The sequence below is a fragment of the Crassostrea angulata genome, chromosome 4, assembly GCF_025612915.1.
Source record: "Crassostrea angulata isolate pt1a10 chromosome 4, ASM2561291v2, whole genome shotgun sequence".
NCBI lineage: Eukaryota > Metazoa > Mollusca > Bivalvia > Ostreida > Ostreidae > Magallana > Magallana angulata.
The window spans coordinates 49,755,492-49,771,346 of record NC_069114.1 but is presented as its reverse complement, the minus strand read 5'-3'; the positions used below and the strand labels follow the sequence as shown (position 1 = coordinate 49,771,346).

Genomic DNA, 15,855 nt, shown 5'->3' with positions numbered 1-15,855 from the left:
TGTGTCGATGACATTTTGATAGTTAATAAACGAGGAAAGAAATACAACGAAAAAGACTGCAATATCAACGGCAGTCACGTGACACGTTTTATCCACTGACGTTACGTCATTCTAGGTCGAGGCAAAACAAGCTAGTCTACAGTCTGGACCCGGTGTAACGAAGAATTTGACCCGGGTTGAAAATTGACCCGGGGGTCATTTTGCCACGTTGAATATCGAGACCAAAGGTGTTGAATAAAGACCCTAATCCGTTGAAAATTGACCTGCATCGTGGAACTGGTTCAAAATTCAACAGCAAAGAACCACAAATCAACGAATCAATATTTATAACTTGAGTTTATTTCATAAAAAATTATCAGTTTTTGGCATTTTTATTGTTTCAACGGGGGGGGGGGGGGGGGGGGTAAAAATGAGACTTAAATGATTATTTTTTAAATTTACAGATAATCCTTTTAAGTATGTAAAAGCTATTTTGTGTTCATGATAAACTTTTCGCGTATAATTGCTGTTTTGTGTTTTATATATATATATATATATATATATATATATATATATATATATATATATATATATATATATATATATATATATAATTTAAAAATGATAAATATCCAGAATAAAATCACAAATTGATCCTATTAACCGCAAACGTTTTCGCCATTCCTGGTTCTTCAGGCAGTTATGTACATAACTGCCTGAAGAACCAGGAATGGCGAAAACGTTTGCGGTTAATAGGATCAATTTGTGATTTTATTCTGGATATTTATCATTTTTAAATTATTTAAAACTGTGCCGATTTATTTTTTGTTGTATTGGAAAATTATATATATATATATATAAATATGTTTTAAGAGTGTTTGTATGCATGGTTACACGTTAAAATATACAATTCAGTAAAACTCCTTTTTTTAAATTCGCTAGAGAAGTGTACAAAGATTTTTAAAAACTACAATACAAATACTACAGTATTAAATAATTATATGAGCATTTCCCATATATGATTGTAAGACATATTGTTGGTAGACATGTTCACTCACCTACATTAACAAACCTATCACCTTCATTTATACTTGCAGAGATACAAACATAAGAATGAGATATTCATGATCCAGCCCATTTGAAAAAAAAAAAAAAACAGTAAATAAAAGACAGGGACAGGTGGAGGCAGTTTATCCGGGCCTTATGTGCCAGCGGGCACGTAGAGGTAAGGTGAGGTGACTGACGTCTGCTATCCACTCAATAATAAAAATTGTCAAATAAAAATTGTAAATTGTAAATTATTTAAAAAAAAATTATTCTGCAATTATTTTTATTAGTTGATCCATTAAATTTGATATGGGATCAAAAATATTTTTTCAAGTGTTTTAAAATACGTGGATTTGACTACTGTATCCTGCGCAAAAAACAAAGCTGATAAAACCCAGGTCGACCACGTTAAACATTGAATTTTTCTCGTCATGGTGTCCTTCCTTCCCATCCTCATATTTTGAGACGGCCCCCAAAATACGGTAGACTTTCAAGAAACTTTGCAGGAAACCTACAGCGATCTAAAAAAAAAAATCACGGGCTGCACGAAATAATCATGATGATGTCAGTTTCAAACTCCCATAGGAGATGATTTAGCTGTTTCTTTTAGCTTACGTACCGATATACATTAACAGTAATTAAGTGTATTTTACTTACTTTTACGATAAATTTATTAATCTGTTAAAAGAAAGATGCAAATATAAACAACAAAATGCTTTCTTTGATGATTCATGCGAGTTATGAAGGTGGTGATATTGCAGAAAAATACATAACCTGCGTCAGCGGGTAATATTATACATTTATTGCATGACTGTGAGGAAAATAATGAAGATTCCCGAGGGAAATAGGATTTTCCTGGGGGAATAAATCCTCATATTTCCCTAACGTTCATGCAATAAACTGTTTATTATACCAAACGACAGGTGATGATTTAGAATATATCCGGTTCTAATCTTTTTTTATTTCTAGTATGACAATAACGTACTTAATGTTGATCGGTTTCTTTCTATTTTTGAATAGAATTCATCATTTATGGTATCTCACTCCTCACGCTTTGATTTTATTGCGCATATGATCATGATATAAAAAATGAATATTATTTTATTATTTTATCTTATTATCACAGAAAGATTAATATTTCATAATAACACAACATTTATAAAGAAAATCCATTTAAATTCAAGAAACAAACAAGTTTGGGGGGACTCTATTTTTTCGTGCGGAAGGTTTTTTGGACGAAAATGACAGAAACAAGCAAAATTATGAATTTTTAATATATTTTTGTTTTCATTATACTTTATTCATTATTCATATCATTTGTTACATTCTATATAAGTTCTGTGTGACATGTACAAAATTAAATCTTTACAGAGTGATACACGTTTAGCATAAAATCATGCAAATATATCTATAAAATCCAAATTTTTCGAGAATTTTACCTTTCAAGCCCTATATCTAAAATTTGACATCAATGACCCCCCATGTTTTATTACGTCAAAATAATACTGAATACATATTAAGGCAAAATAGATAAATCTTATTAAATTCTTGATATTCAAAAAGTTTTTATTCGAAATCAAATTGTAAGTATTTAAATAAAAATTGTCTATATTAAGTGCAAAAAGGTCACAAAAGAGTTTATGCAGCTTCGTACATAATTTTCGTGATCCCTCTATTCAGTGTGACCATTGTGCATAATTAAAAACAATATTTGAACAAATAAGTTTGCTTAATCAAAAATACTGACAACAAATCCTAATGAGGCTGAAATTGCATTTAAGGTGCAAAAAGGTCAAATTAAATGGACAATAACTCAGAGGGATGAATACTGAACCTCTCTCCCCCCCCCCCCCCAGCCCTTTATCTTTACATTTTTAGCCGGGCTCTGCTTTCAACAGAGTCCTGGCTGTATGCAGGCAAATCGCCAATGTTGCTATAAATAGCACAACTTCAAAAGTAAACAAAAAACCAAACAGCGTCAAAGAAAAGCTTCCGCTATACCAAATTGTGACACAAAGAGCCAAGATTTGTCAAAAGTGTTGGCATTTTTTTTTAATTTCGAGAGAATTGTTGTGTTCAAATGAGGCATCCGGCAAATGTTTCCACGTGCGCACACATTCCGCTTGCATAAGTAGTTCTTATAAAAACTTGAAGTTTGGTTTAGTATTTATATAACATTTGTTTAGTTTTCTTATTATTAACGTGTTTTAAAAACGAGACTATGCATTTTGGACAGATACACTGCGCATGAATTTCCATGAACTACTTTGCTGCGCGTAAAGAAATGGGGATTGAATATATAACGCTTCTTGCAAAATTCAAGGCAGCAACTGTTAAATTTTTTTCTACTAGACAGACATATTTTTGTTTATAGCCGCTTGCAAAAGTTGGTCGCTCTTTGACGCTCTGCCGACATTAAATGCATATATGAGAGAGAGAGAGAGAGAGAGAGAGGGAGATTTTCAGTCTTTACTACACAATATGCATTAAGACACACCAAAAGAGCCCGGCTTTCAGTACTTCAGTACTTTGATTTAAGTAAGTTTTGTCTACAAATTTCAATGATATACGTGAAATACTTCTCAAGATATTCTTGATACAAGTTAACAACATTGAGGAGTGGGATACCTTAAAGATATACATCGTATGCTTATCCTCGGGATTTTTTATAGGCATGGAATGAAAATATGAGTGGGTTGGATATGAGGAAAAATATGACGATTACAGGGAAAAATGAAGTTTTATTTTCCTGGGACATGATTGTCTAGAACCAATCAGATGTCGCGTTATATGTTATAGAGAAGAATCAAACTGAGGTATGATAAAAATAAATTCTGCAATGATTCCTATAGCATTTTATTGTTTAATAACGACAAAAGTGATTATGAGTCATAGTGCTTGAATGAAAACAGAGATTTGTCATTGTTTGGTCTGTTTCTGATTCAGCGCCTATTTTACGCGGGAGGTGGGCAAGTGTCTTACATTGCTTCGCATGACGTTACTTAACCTTACCTTAGTTTACTTTATCTTATGATACCTTATCCCCTTCTGAAATAAAATATTTTCCGACTCTCAAAAAAATCTTATACTGTGTACTATATTCTTACACTCTCAGGAATGTAATGCTCGCCGTTTCTTACAGGGGGCCTATGTAAAACTTGATGTACACATAAAGTTTCATTATGCATGATTTTCAACTTAGTGCAGTAAGGTTTGTGTGAAGGGGGAATTGGCAGTTTGTTCAAAAGCGTACATTTGAGAAAAATTTCGGCGATGAAAGGCGTTTTAAAAAGTTCAAGGAAATCATGTAAATGATAAAACTAGTTTTTGTTGTTGTAAGTGTTGTTTTATGTACACTATTTTCTGCGTGTTTTATCTAAAATTTGTTAATCGATATAAAATAAAAGAACGCAGTTAGTGTACTGTGGAATCATTAAATTTAGTGGGGGCCAATTTTCGTGGATGGCTTAAATTTTACAGGTTCGTTGGACGTAATTTCGTGTATTCTTATATATCTACAAAAGGAAACATGACTTTATTACTCTACTTTATCAATTCGTGGCGGATGTTATTTCGTGGATGAGAGGTACCCACGAATTCCACGAAAATTGAGCCACCACGAAATTTAATGATTCCACAGTATACTGTTGATAAATCACAACTTACGAGGTATTTTAAACCGTGAGTTAGACTTTTGAAGTTATTGCCCATGGAACATTCTGGAAAGTCGAGTCATTAACTCTTTACCATTGCAAATCATGACATTATCCTTGGTGTCCATTCTTCTATCAGTCTGTTTTTATATTTATTTTATAACAGCCGTAGTGTCTTTTCCAATATCACACCTTCCTTACACAAATAAAAAGAATCGAGTTGTAATTAAACGATCACATTTCTATGCAGCAATAAATAACAAGAATTTTACCCATCATTTTTTGACCTTTATAAAGCCTTTGTGTTAGGTTTATTTTGATCCTTTGAAAATAAATGTACGCATTCGATCTAGTCAGTAGTGTACCATTTCAACTCAGCTTCGCTTGTTCAACTTTCATTTCAATCAAAGCTTTTCCGAATCTTCAATACAATGTGTTTATTTACTATAAAACCGTTATATTTTTGTTTTATTTTGGAATAATTTAATTCTGGTTGTAACGCGCTTTCGGATTGGCTAAAAAAATATTTTATAGAGAATGTTGCCTACGTCATAGTACGACTATCGTCAAAATTGTATTAATCCGCCTGACGTTACGTTTGAATTTTTCACAATTAGATGTCATTTTAAAGGTCAAAGGACTGTTTTTATCTACAATTAATAGCAAAAAATTAAATTATTACGAATGAATTCAATATTTCATAGTTTTATACGATATAAAATGGTTTGGGGCAGCTTACGCTTTATAGTTTTATACGATATAAAATGGTTTGGGGCAGCTTACGCTTTTTTATAAACTACTTCGCGGTTTATAAAGCGTAAGCTGTCCCAAACCATTTTAAATCGTATAAAACTATAAGATATTGAATTCATTCCTTAAAATGTTATGAAGAACTTTCATAATTTGGGTGGCAGAGAAGGCAGAAGTTGGGTTCTATATTGTGTCTTTTCTTGGTGTCATTATGATGTGAACTCCTTCTCTGTTTATTGTTTTTCCTCAGTTTTTAGGACACGTGAGTTACTCAGGTGACCTTCTACCTTTGACTTTGTCCGTCGTCAGGCGTCGTGCATCGTCCGTAAACAAGTTTACATTTTCAAGTTACTGAAAACTACAATGCCAATTGTTACCGTTTTGGTATGCATCAAGATAAGAGGAATCTAAATTGTAAAGTTTACGACTTTACCACCCCAGGGCTCATGGCGGGACCAAAAATGCAAAAAAGGCCAAATTTTCAAAATTCTGTCTCTCTTTTCCACAAATCATGTAGAAAAAATCTAAATGGTACCTATGAAGCCCTCTGCTGAAATTGTGAACGCCATGAACCCCGAGTTTTGAGATGTTTTACATCTTAAGCTAAGATATAGAAAATCCGAGATTCGCCCGACCCCCCCCCCCCCCCTTTTAAAAAAAAAATTAATTTGTGTTTGCAAACATCAAATAATAAAAGCGGGGTAACAGTCAGAGGACCTGGGAGTAGGAGTTAGACTCCAAAACGAAGCTAAAACTGCGAACAAGAAACTTCCTAAGACGTCTATTTATGGGCTATGTTACTCAGGTAACCGCCAAACCATGACGGTCTTTTGTTTAACGTGTATCGTCATTTATTCACCGTTACTTCTGTTATTTATTTATCGTTAGCGTTACCTTTCGTTATTTGTACGTGTAACATGTTATTTATTTATCGTTATCGTTACCTTTCGTTATTTGTACGTGAAACCTGTTATTTATTTATCGTTATCGTTACCTTTCGTTATTTGTACGTGTAACCTGTTATTTATTTATCGTTATCGTTACCTTTCGTATTTGTACGTGTAACCTGTCATTTATTTATCGATAGCGTTACCTTTCGTTATTTGTACGTGTAATCTGTTATTTATTTATCGTTATCGTTACCTTTCGTTATTTGTACGTGTAATCTGTCATTTATTTATAGTTATCGTTACCTTTCGTTATTTGTACATATAACATGTCATCTGTAAAAAATAAACTCTTGGTATTAGTAACGCGTATCCCCTTACTTCTCTCCATTATTAATTTATAATAACAGAGTAGGTTTATATGCAAGAAATCTCACAAGGGGCGTCAATGTCGTATTCATTGTGAGAGTGGTCTGTAAAGAACAATCAAATCATTTCCATCACCCCAGGCGTCAAAGACCGAAAGACCGCGTCAATTGAAGGAGCGAGGGAGGCAGACTCTACACCTCGAAGCTGCAGCGCTACCCAGGAGGTGTAAAGGAACGGCGGATGTGAAAGGCTGTTCTTGGGAGGGGAAGAAAATCGTGTCTTAAACAAAAGAAAATGGTCGCTTCATTACATGTTAATTCGCCATGAGCGAGAAATTTCATTACAGAAGACTGGTACTGTCGCCTTGACGCATGCGTCAACAAATGCTTTTTAGGTTATTTGATCTGAGAACAAGACAAGTTACCGTGTATGTACAAGGACTCTGGGTGTTTAGCATTTAATTAATAAAATGGACTCGTTGTTGTCAAAGATGATTTTTTTCTTCATTTTGTGACAAGACTTTATATTTCTCGTGTTCCACGTGTAAATTGTGACGCCGCTCATGGATCCAGAGCTTGTCTGTACGATGAAATTCTCACCCTCGTCGCAGTTTCGTGAGAGAGCCCCTGGTCCAAGATATAGACCACTGTGATTACGCTTAACTCCCAGAGGTGTGAATCGCGACCCTCCCAGCAAACAAAAAGATCGAGAGTATGACCATTGAAATCAGTGTCGTTACCTTCAAACTGTTAAAAAAATCGTCGTCGTCTGTTGTGTGCTGTGTGCCGTAATTACCACTTTATACGGCATTGCTTGACGAGCTGGCTGTACGTAGTGGGTTTCACACTTCGGGTATACTGTAGACTATTAACACCTCTCCCGAGTGTCACGTACATATTATGCCCTAATGCAATATCTCTCACATTCAAGAGTGTGAAGTCTGCATGGCGAGAGATCGTTTTGCTGCAATGGAAGAGGTAAGATTTTATGATTTAAGAAAGTTTGGATTGTGCTTATTTTACACATGTTGAAAATGAAACAAAGCAGGGTGAATATAAACGCAGCCAAAGATTTTGTATATTTTGTTTATTTTTTTTTCTTCAAAGCATATACCTCTGGGTTTTGTGTGGATTACTTTTTTTGATTACGCAGCATGAAATTATAGCAGCTTGTATAGCTTGTATAGTATCATTATTGAGTAAAATATACTTTTTTCAGCCACTTGACCTGACGACTAAAAAAGTCATTCCAGAAATCCCGTTTGACAATGCTCAGTATTTCCCACCATCGCGACAAAGGGAGGAATACCACCCTGAATGCCCGCGCCTACAGCCCCCTGAGGAGGACGCAGTGCGAGGTGCGGACCACGGTGGGGTGGTTCTGACAGGTGTGCGTCCGTCGTTAGAGGATGTTGGTAATCCGAGGTGCAGGTATTTTGAGACTACCTATCACAAAGACTCTGTCGAATTGGTAAACACATCTATGAGAACGGCATCGGGCCTTGATTACCCTTCACACACTGGGATCCCAAAGGAGGAGGACAGAACCCAGACTACACAACAATGCGTCATCAAGTCACCGCTGTATCGGGACCCGCGCTCTGCCGAAAGTCCACAGCGCGAACTACTCAGGCTACAGGGGGAGGCAACAAAGAACGGCGGGAGACACACCCCGACCCAGGGGGAGTGGGCGCCCGACCAGCAGTTACCCCCGGGGATAGACACTCCTGGGAACTTGTCTTATGAGCAGGAGGGGTTGAGGGTGAGCGTGCTGGACGCGCACCTGTGGATGGCATTCAACGAAATCCAGACCGAGATGATCATCAACCGAGGCGGAAGGTCAGTGTCTAACATATGGACGGCGAATTCTTTTATTGCCGTTTAAAGCTGCTTGGTCCGATTTTATGTCAAATTTTATGCACGCTTTTAAACGATGGCTATGCTTAGTATATGTATAATAATAGACATTGCAGTAGTTTTACCCGTCAATTATGTCAAATTTCAATGAAGAAAAATACGTACAAAATTTGCTAACAAAACAAACGACATTAAATGGTACCGCGTTATTTCGCCTCATGTTAAGTTTCACCCCTGACGACGAGAAGGGTATAGTTGTATTACGACTTTGACATCGCTTTAAATAAAGGTCGAAATGATCAGACAAATTACAAATAAACATGTGTATGTTTTGTTCACTAATATTTCCAAAGTCTGCTTTCTTTACAATCGATGCATAGCATGCGGGTTGAATAACCCCAATCATTCGGGGGACGAAACCACGTGGTTTCCTTTTCTAAACATTCCCGTGATGCATTTTGGTTTGTTTTTTCGTTTGCCCAAAGAGAAATTATTTTTATTTACTTTAAATATTTCTAACTTTGAAAGGAGACTGATTCTGCTGGTGTAAATAGGAGAAAGTCCATAACTTCCTAAGATAAATGATTTGTATGGAAAAAAAATTTGATTCTGTAATTACAAAAAAATCGGACCAAGCAGCTTTAAAAGCTTATGTTTATTAAAAACTTATAAGGTACCAAATAAATCTATATTTATTTTTTTATTTTGGAGGCAACGAAGGGAATACGTATGGAAATATTTAAAAAAATTAATTGCAAACTAATATATCGTGTTCACCACGAGTAAGGGGGAGAGGGGCAGATAAGGGTTGGATGAACTCCCGATTTTGGACGCACTTTTTCTCGGAGTTTCGGAGCAGCAGAATAATTATTTTTCGTTTTCTTCGTTAGGTTAGGCCTGGTTGTCTTTTCTTAACAACATCTTACTTTTATAATTTTTTTTCAATGCAGTTTTTATTGAATTACAGTGTCTTCAAGTTAAACCTTGATAGATATATATATATATATATACACACACACACACACGGGTATATGATACATTTCGATTTTAATAATTCCATGACATAACAATGTTTATAAAACAATTAAACCTACATTTATACAACGTGATAACCAACTGTTAGACGTCCACACCTCTGCAAAATCGGTGACATTTGTATAATGGTGTCAAAATGACGAATCGATCTCAATCAGTGTATGTCTCGCGTAAAAATACAAGTGTTAGTATTTGCTTGTTCAATCCAGCGGATAGTGGTTAATTGAAAATACATGAACTTTTTGGAATGGTTGAAATGCATTAAATTACTTGTAATCATCGAGAGACTCAATCACAAATTACTTTATAATACTTTGGAAAAAGTAATTAACGCTCAATTACGAATATTTTTTCAACTACTTCATCCCTGCTTAATTTAGTTTACTTATTCCTTTAGCCAAATGGTTCATCAGATACAAAGAATACATATTAACATATACAAAATATAAGAAATAATATATAGTTCAGGCATGGGCACGATTACTCAAAAATGTAATCGATTAATAATCGATTACATAGGGCAATTTTGTGTAATCGATTATTAATCGATTACACTCATTTTTGTCCAGTAATCGATTGTAATCGATTACTTTATAACATGTAATCGATTAATAATCGATTACTCTAAAAATAATTCATTAAAATGTGCATGGTACATGTACCTCTTCAGAACATATCATATAAACTCTTCAAGTTAATTTGGTTTTATTAAAGATGTATTTTCATTATATGAATGATATGAAAATTTCAGACTTTATATTTCAATTTTAATAAGATAACATTTTATAATTTCTACGGTTTATTTAAATCATAAGCAATTATAAAGAAAGCACTGTCATTTAAATTATGAAAACAAAGGTTTTTCTTGGAAGTTAACGACTTTGTATGAAATCTTGACCTTGCACCATTAACATCATAATCTTCTGTTGTTATTGATAATTTCTCTACAATAGGAATTAGATTAAAATTTTATAATTTTGAAAATATCATCGGCAATATCCAAAGAACTTTGAGGGAACCTTGCTTCATGATTTGAATGAATTGGGTTTGAAGCTTATAATTGTTCTGATTTAATAGATCCTTGTTGGGGTTATTTCAATTGTTATCTAAACTGAGTTTTTTTAACATGATTAGGGTGGTCACACCTCATTAAGTGCTTCGTGCATTTCTTACCTGGCAAGAACAAACACACTTACTGACACTTACACACCCTTTTGTTTTTTCTCTGGCAAAAAAGACACTAAATATAACCTCTCTCTCTCTTTCTCTCCCTCTTTCTATCCCTCTTTAAATAATGGTCAGTAGCTTAGTGATATTTCTAAGCCACACTAGGTTAAATAATCAAAAAATTCTGCAAGGAAGTGTGAAAAACAGAGTGAACTGATTATTTGATTATATACTCAATGACATTTGAACCAATAGTTATATTTTAAGTGAAAATGGAAAATCATAAAAAATGAATGTAAACAATTTTATTTTATATTTTATCAAATGTATTATAAACAACACTTGAGGAGCATTTTTCATACAATATGTGCATCACAATATGTTTATGTAAAGAGTAATCGAAAGTAATCGAAAAAGTAATTATAATTACACTGAACTTTTTGGCTGTAATCGATTAAATTACGATTACAAGTAATCGAAAATCTCTTCGATTACAGATTACTGTCGATTACTCCAAAAAGAGTAATCATTACAATCGATTACGATTACTCGATTACGATTACCCCATGCCTGATATAGTTATGCACGTACTAAATGTATCAAAGTATCATCTATTACGAACTAATATCTATACGTGTTTCTCTCTCTCTCTCTCTCTCTCTCTCTCTCTCTCTCTCTCTCTCCATCTCTCTCTCTCTCTCATTGATACTAATTATTTACACGCAGCTTTACTCCTTAATATTCCAGAAGAATGTTCCCGTACCTGTATATATCTGTTTCCGGTCTGGACCCGGAAGGTATTTACGATGTCTTGTTAGACATACTTCCGGCGGATAAGCGAAGATTCAAATTTTTCAATGACTCCTGGATGCCGGTAGGGGTCGCTGAACCGCAGCAAGAGAACGCCCCCTATGTACACCCCGAAAGCCCCAGCCCTGGCTCCCTGTGGATGGCTCGGAAAATCTCGTTCGCCCGAGTCAAACTCACAAACAGCCTGGAGTCTAACCCGGAAAACGTAAGAAACTTCCAGCATTTATTTAAACTATAAAATGCTTTGTTTGGTGATTCAATCATTTTCTATAAAAAAAATAGAGGGAATCATGCTTAGTGATGTAAATATATTACCATGAAAGCAAGTCACTAAAGGCATGGTAGTTGTCCGTGGCGCTGGTCAGAGGTTGCGTTCTCCCATTAATATGACATACCATATCTATAAAGATCTATACAGTTTAATCAAACTATTATATTAAATAAGATTATTATCAATTGATTGTTTGCATTTTTTGTATTTACATATGTTGTTTGATATTTTTCAGGTGTTTCTACATTCTATGCATAAATACGTCATTAGGATTACGTTACAGAAACGTAATAAGGTCACGACGGAAGTAGAAAATTTCACGCGGTTTTTGCTGCAAGAGACGAATTTTATCGCCGTGACAGCCTATCAGAACAGCAAAATCACCCACCTGAAAATCCTCAACAATCCCTTCGCTAAAGCCTTCCGCGGGGACAAACCAAGGTCAGTGACCGGACATGACGTAGACTTGTACAGGTGACGCATTGTTGACAAGTCCGCCAACACACGGAAACGCCGATATGGCTTATAAACTGAGTTGAACACCGATAATTATTACTTACTTAATATTCTCGGGAAATTCTGTATTGATATTATAAAACCACTCATGACATGATGCTGTTGTTATTGACATAAATGAGAAATAAGAAAGATATAAATGTGAAGGGGAAGCTATTCCTAGCCGGAATCTCGCTCTGTACGCAATGACAGAGTTTAAGTCATTCACTCTTTTTGTAAAACAATGTATGTACATGTATTTGCCCACATTGAGATTTTCTATTTTTAGCCTGGCTCTGCTGAAAGCAGAGTTCTGGCTGTAGACAGGCAAATCGCCAATGTTACTATAAATAGCACAACTTCAAAAGTAAACAAAAAACCAAACAGCGTCAAAGTAAAAGCTTCCGCTATACTAAATAGTTACACAAAGAGCCAAGTTTTGTAAAAAATGTTGGCATTTTGTTGTTGTTTTTTTAATTTCGAGAGAATTGTCCAAGAGAGAGAGAGAGAGAGAGAGAGAGAGAGAGAGAGAGAGAGAGAGAGAGAGAGAGAGAGATTTTCAGTCTTTACTACACAATATGCATAAAGACACGCCAAAAGAGCCCGGCATTCAGTACTTCAGTACTTTGATGGTTTGTTGTGTTTGTAGGTACAAAAGACTGAGACGAAGGCACTTAGATGGAAAAGACAGCAAGACTGACCAAATTTTTTCTACTGGAACAGGTAAGCATTAAAATTCAACCAAGAACCCCCCCCCCCCACACACACACGCACAAAATCACCACCACCCCAAAAACAACATAAACGTGTTTATTACTAATTTAACTGTTGTTGATTTATAGTACACGTTTTCTTACATTTCACCCATTCCAAATTATCCTTAGTATGCTAACACTTTCGAAAAAACCCCGAATAGATACACCATAACTACTGCGGGGTCTAAACGTGACGTGAACTTTGACCTTGAACACTGCCATGATGTCATACTTTCCTCACTCACAAGTTTGTTAATTTACAGTCTGTTCTCTGTCTCAGTTAACAAATCTTCAATTTTCTTCAGATGGTGACATTGCCAGTGACGAGAGAAGCAAAGGAATCAGCGATTCTCACCTGATTTTTCCGTGGACGAGTCCGTCTATTGTGGTCCATCCTAACGAAGGTAAACATGCTCAGCTGACGGAAACGCCCTTTAATCTCTTAGTGTCTTTCATTGCCTTTTCCTGGAAGTTATTGCAATCTTAATTATTATTTTGTAGATGAAATCCAGATGAAGGGAAATTTTGTGACCGAATCTGACCGGGAGTCTGCCGTCAAGAAAGTGTCGCTGTCACCGTATCTACTGAGTGCCTACCGCTATAACGCTGGGATCTACGCCAGTCTAGTGGCTTACCATGCGCGGCTGTCTGAGCTCAACAGCGCCTCAGACACTTAGTGCTTCAGCACGTGGAAACGAAATGGGCGGGGAGAAGGGTAACGTCCAATGAAACGTGTAATAGTGCAATTTGTTGACCTTCTTTTTACGATAACTTTATATTATTTTTACGGGCATTGTTTTCTTTTGTGATATATTTTGTATTTCTTTTGTGAAATCTTGTACTTTTATTGTAATGTATAGGAAAAATAAATTCGAAACTAGAAAAACAAAACTTATGATAAGCAAATAGGTTGCAGGTGCTTGAGGACGGGACCCCCCCCCCCCCCCCCCCCCTTCCCCACGGTACAGAACCCCCGAGTCTTTACTTCTTTTTCATAAATCGTCTTTTAATGATAAATTATGATCTAAATAATACCCTCAATTCGAAAAAAAAGTCTTTTTATAAAAATCATACCCATTTACACACAATCTAATTAAAATTAGACTTGTAATTCCGCTCCTCTACGATACGCTATACATGCTTTCTTGTATACTTGTATAGCGTATCGTAGAGGAGCGGAATTACAAGTCTAATTTTAATTAAATTGATTTACACACGGAATACAAATACATGTGTAAATAGGTATGACCTTTTATATAATGTTTGTATTATGTTTAAGGTAGTTTTATCGATGTTATACGATGATTTATGAAAAAGGAGACCAGGGTCTAGTAAAAAGACCCTGAGGCCTTTACTGTGGTTGGGGTGGTTTGGGGGTTGGTCCGGTCCTGTCATAGAGTGCCCGTGATAGGAGCTGGTGTTTGAAAGCATTCAAACTGCGTCATTTATTTTTAGTGATGTGTTTTATATTTTTGTAACTTCTATATTTAGTTATCGTGAAAGAAGCAATTTTAACCCCCCCCCCCAAAAAAAAAACAAACAAACTGAGGGTGTTGATTATCTCATTTTGTAGCAATAGATATTTTTATAAAAAAGTTCTGTGCACGGGCACCTGACGTTATATATTTATCATTATAAAAATTAAAAGAACATAACCTCTACCTAATAATATAAGAATTACAAATAATGGCTTTGCAAAAATCTTGCCTAACTCAAAAAAAATATTCAATTGGAAGCATGTATCAATTATTTTATTAAACTAAAATTGAATTTTCGCTGCTGTTCATAAATAGAACGTGCAGTTCTAAATCAGTCCTTTTTTTTTTAATTTTAGTGCATATGTCATGTTGTAAATTTTGAATTTACTGGGTGGGTGTAAATACAAAATTTGTAAATTTTGTATTTACACCCACCCAGTAAATTCAAAATTTACAACATGACACATATATATACTACTTTAAATTATTTCAGAAAAAAAAACATATGAAATAATTGTAAGCTTAAAAGCAGAAAAAACACATTTAAATTTTATTTTAATTTTTCTGATTTCCAAGGAAAGGTTTCTCATTACAGGAAAGTGACTGGAAAGTTTGGGGTTTATTTTTCCATTAAACTTTTTTTTAAGCCGCATGTGTACCCACTGTGTTCTGTAGTATCTCATTACAGGAGAGCTACAGCTCAATCTAATGATTCTATTTTGGACTCCTCCACTATATCTCGGTGCGTAAAAAAATTATGAAAATGACATTATGGCGCGAAATCCTGCTTCAAGGGATAAGATCTCTTAAATTCATAGCTTAATTCTCCAACTCTTTACCTTCATTGTCTGTCATTTGTGCAAACGTTGATGCTCATGAAGGATCATAATATTACGTCACGGGCAAAGAGGGGTCACTCTAAATATTTTGGGGCTTAAAATTTAAAGGTATGGTTGAACGTTTGTGTAAATAATCAGCTCAAATAACGTTACGTCCGCCATGTTGCAGAATAAGTTTTGACGCTTGCACTGTAAAGAAATTTATAAGGCAATCACGTGACGCAATTCACCCAATGACGTCGAGACATTCTTGTCCGAGGCAAAACAATTATGTGTAATATATAATCGACTATTTCCACATTCATACACACCCTTGTTCCATGCGCAAACCTCTTCATGGTTATTTTACTCACCCTGCATCTAATTTTTTTCCATAACGCATTTTTTTCATACACATTGCAAGTTTAGACGTACATTTTTCATAAACGTGATTACAAAGACATTACAACCAGGGCACTTCAATG

The 15,855-nt window shown here is 35.1% G+C and overlaps 1 protein-coding gene across 1 annotated transcript; it reads left to right on the top strand.

Annotated features, from left to right (window-relative positions):
* The first annotated feature begins 6,828 nt into the window (after nt 1-6,828).
* On the top strand, nt 6,829-13,983 carry LOC128182512 (T-box transcription factor TBX20-like). The gene is made up of 7 exons (XM_052851162.1): nt 6,829-7,662; nt 7,904-8,523; nt 11,491-11,758; nt 12,060-12,265; nt 12,969-13,042; nt 13,380-13,478; nt 13,576-13,983. The coding sequence occupies exons 1-7, from the start codon at nt 7,630-7,632 to the stop codon at nt 13,749-13,751; spliced, it is 1,476 nt and encodes a 491-aa protein (XP_052707122.1). The 5' UTR covers nt 6,829-7,629; the 3' UTR covers nt 13,752-13,983.
* The last annotated feature ends 1,872 nt before the right edge of the window (nt 13,984-15,855 follow it).

Bases quoted from the DNA above. Each gene is read 5' to 3' on its own strand.
- LOC128182512 (XM_052851162.1), top strand. From the start codon at position 7,630: ATGGCGAGAGATCGTTTTGCTGCAATGGAAGAG. The intron at 8,524-11,490 runs GTCAGTGTCTAA...TTAATATTCCAG, and splicing joins ATCATCAACCGAGGCGGAAG to AAGAATGTTCCCGTACCTGT. The intron at 11,759-12,059 runs GTAAGAAACTTC...GATATTTTTCAG, and splicing joins TGGAGTCTAACCCGGAAAAC to GTGTTTCTACATTCTATGCA.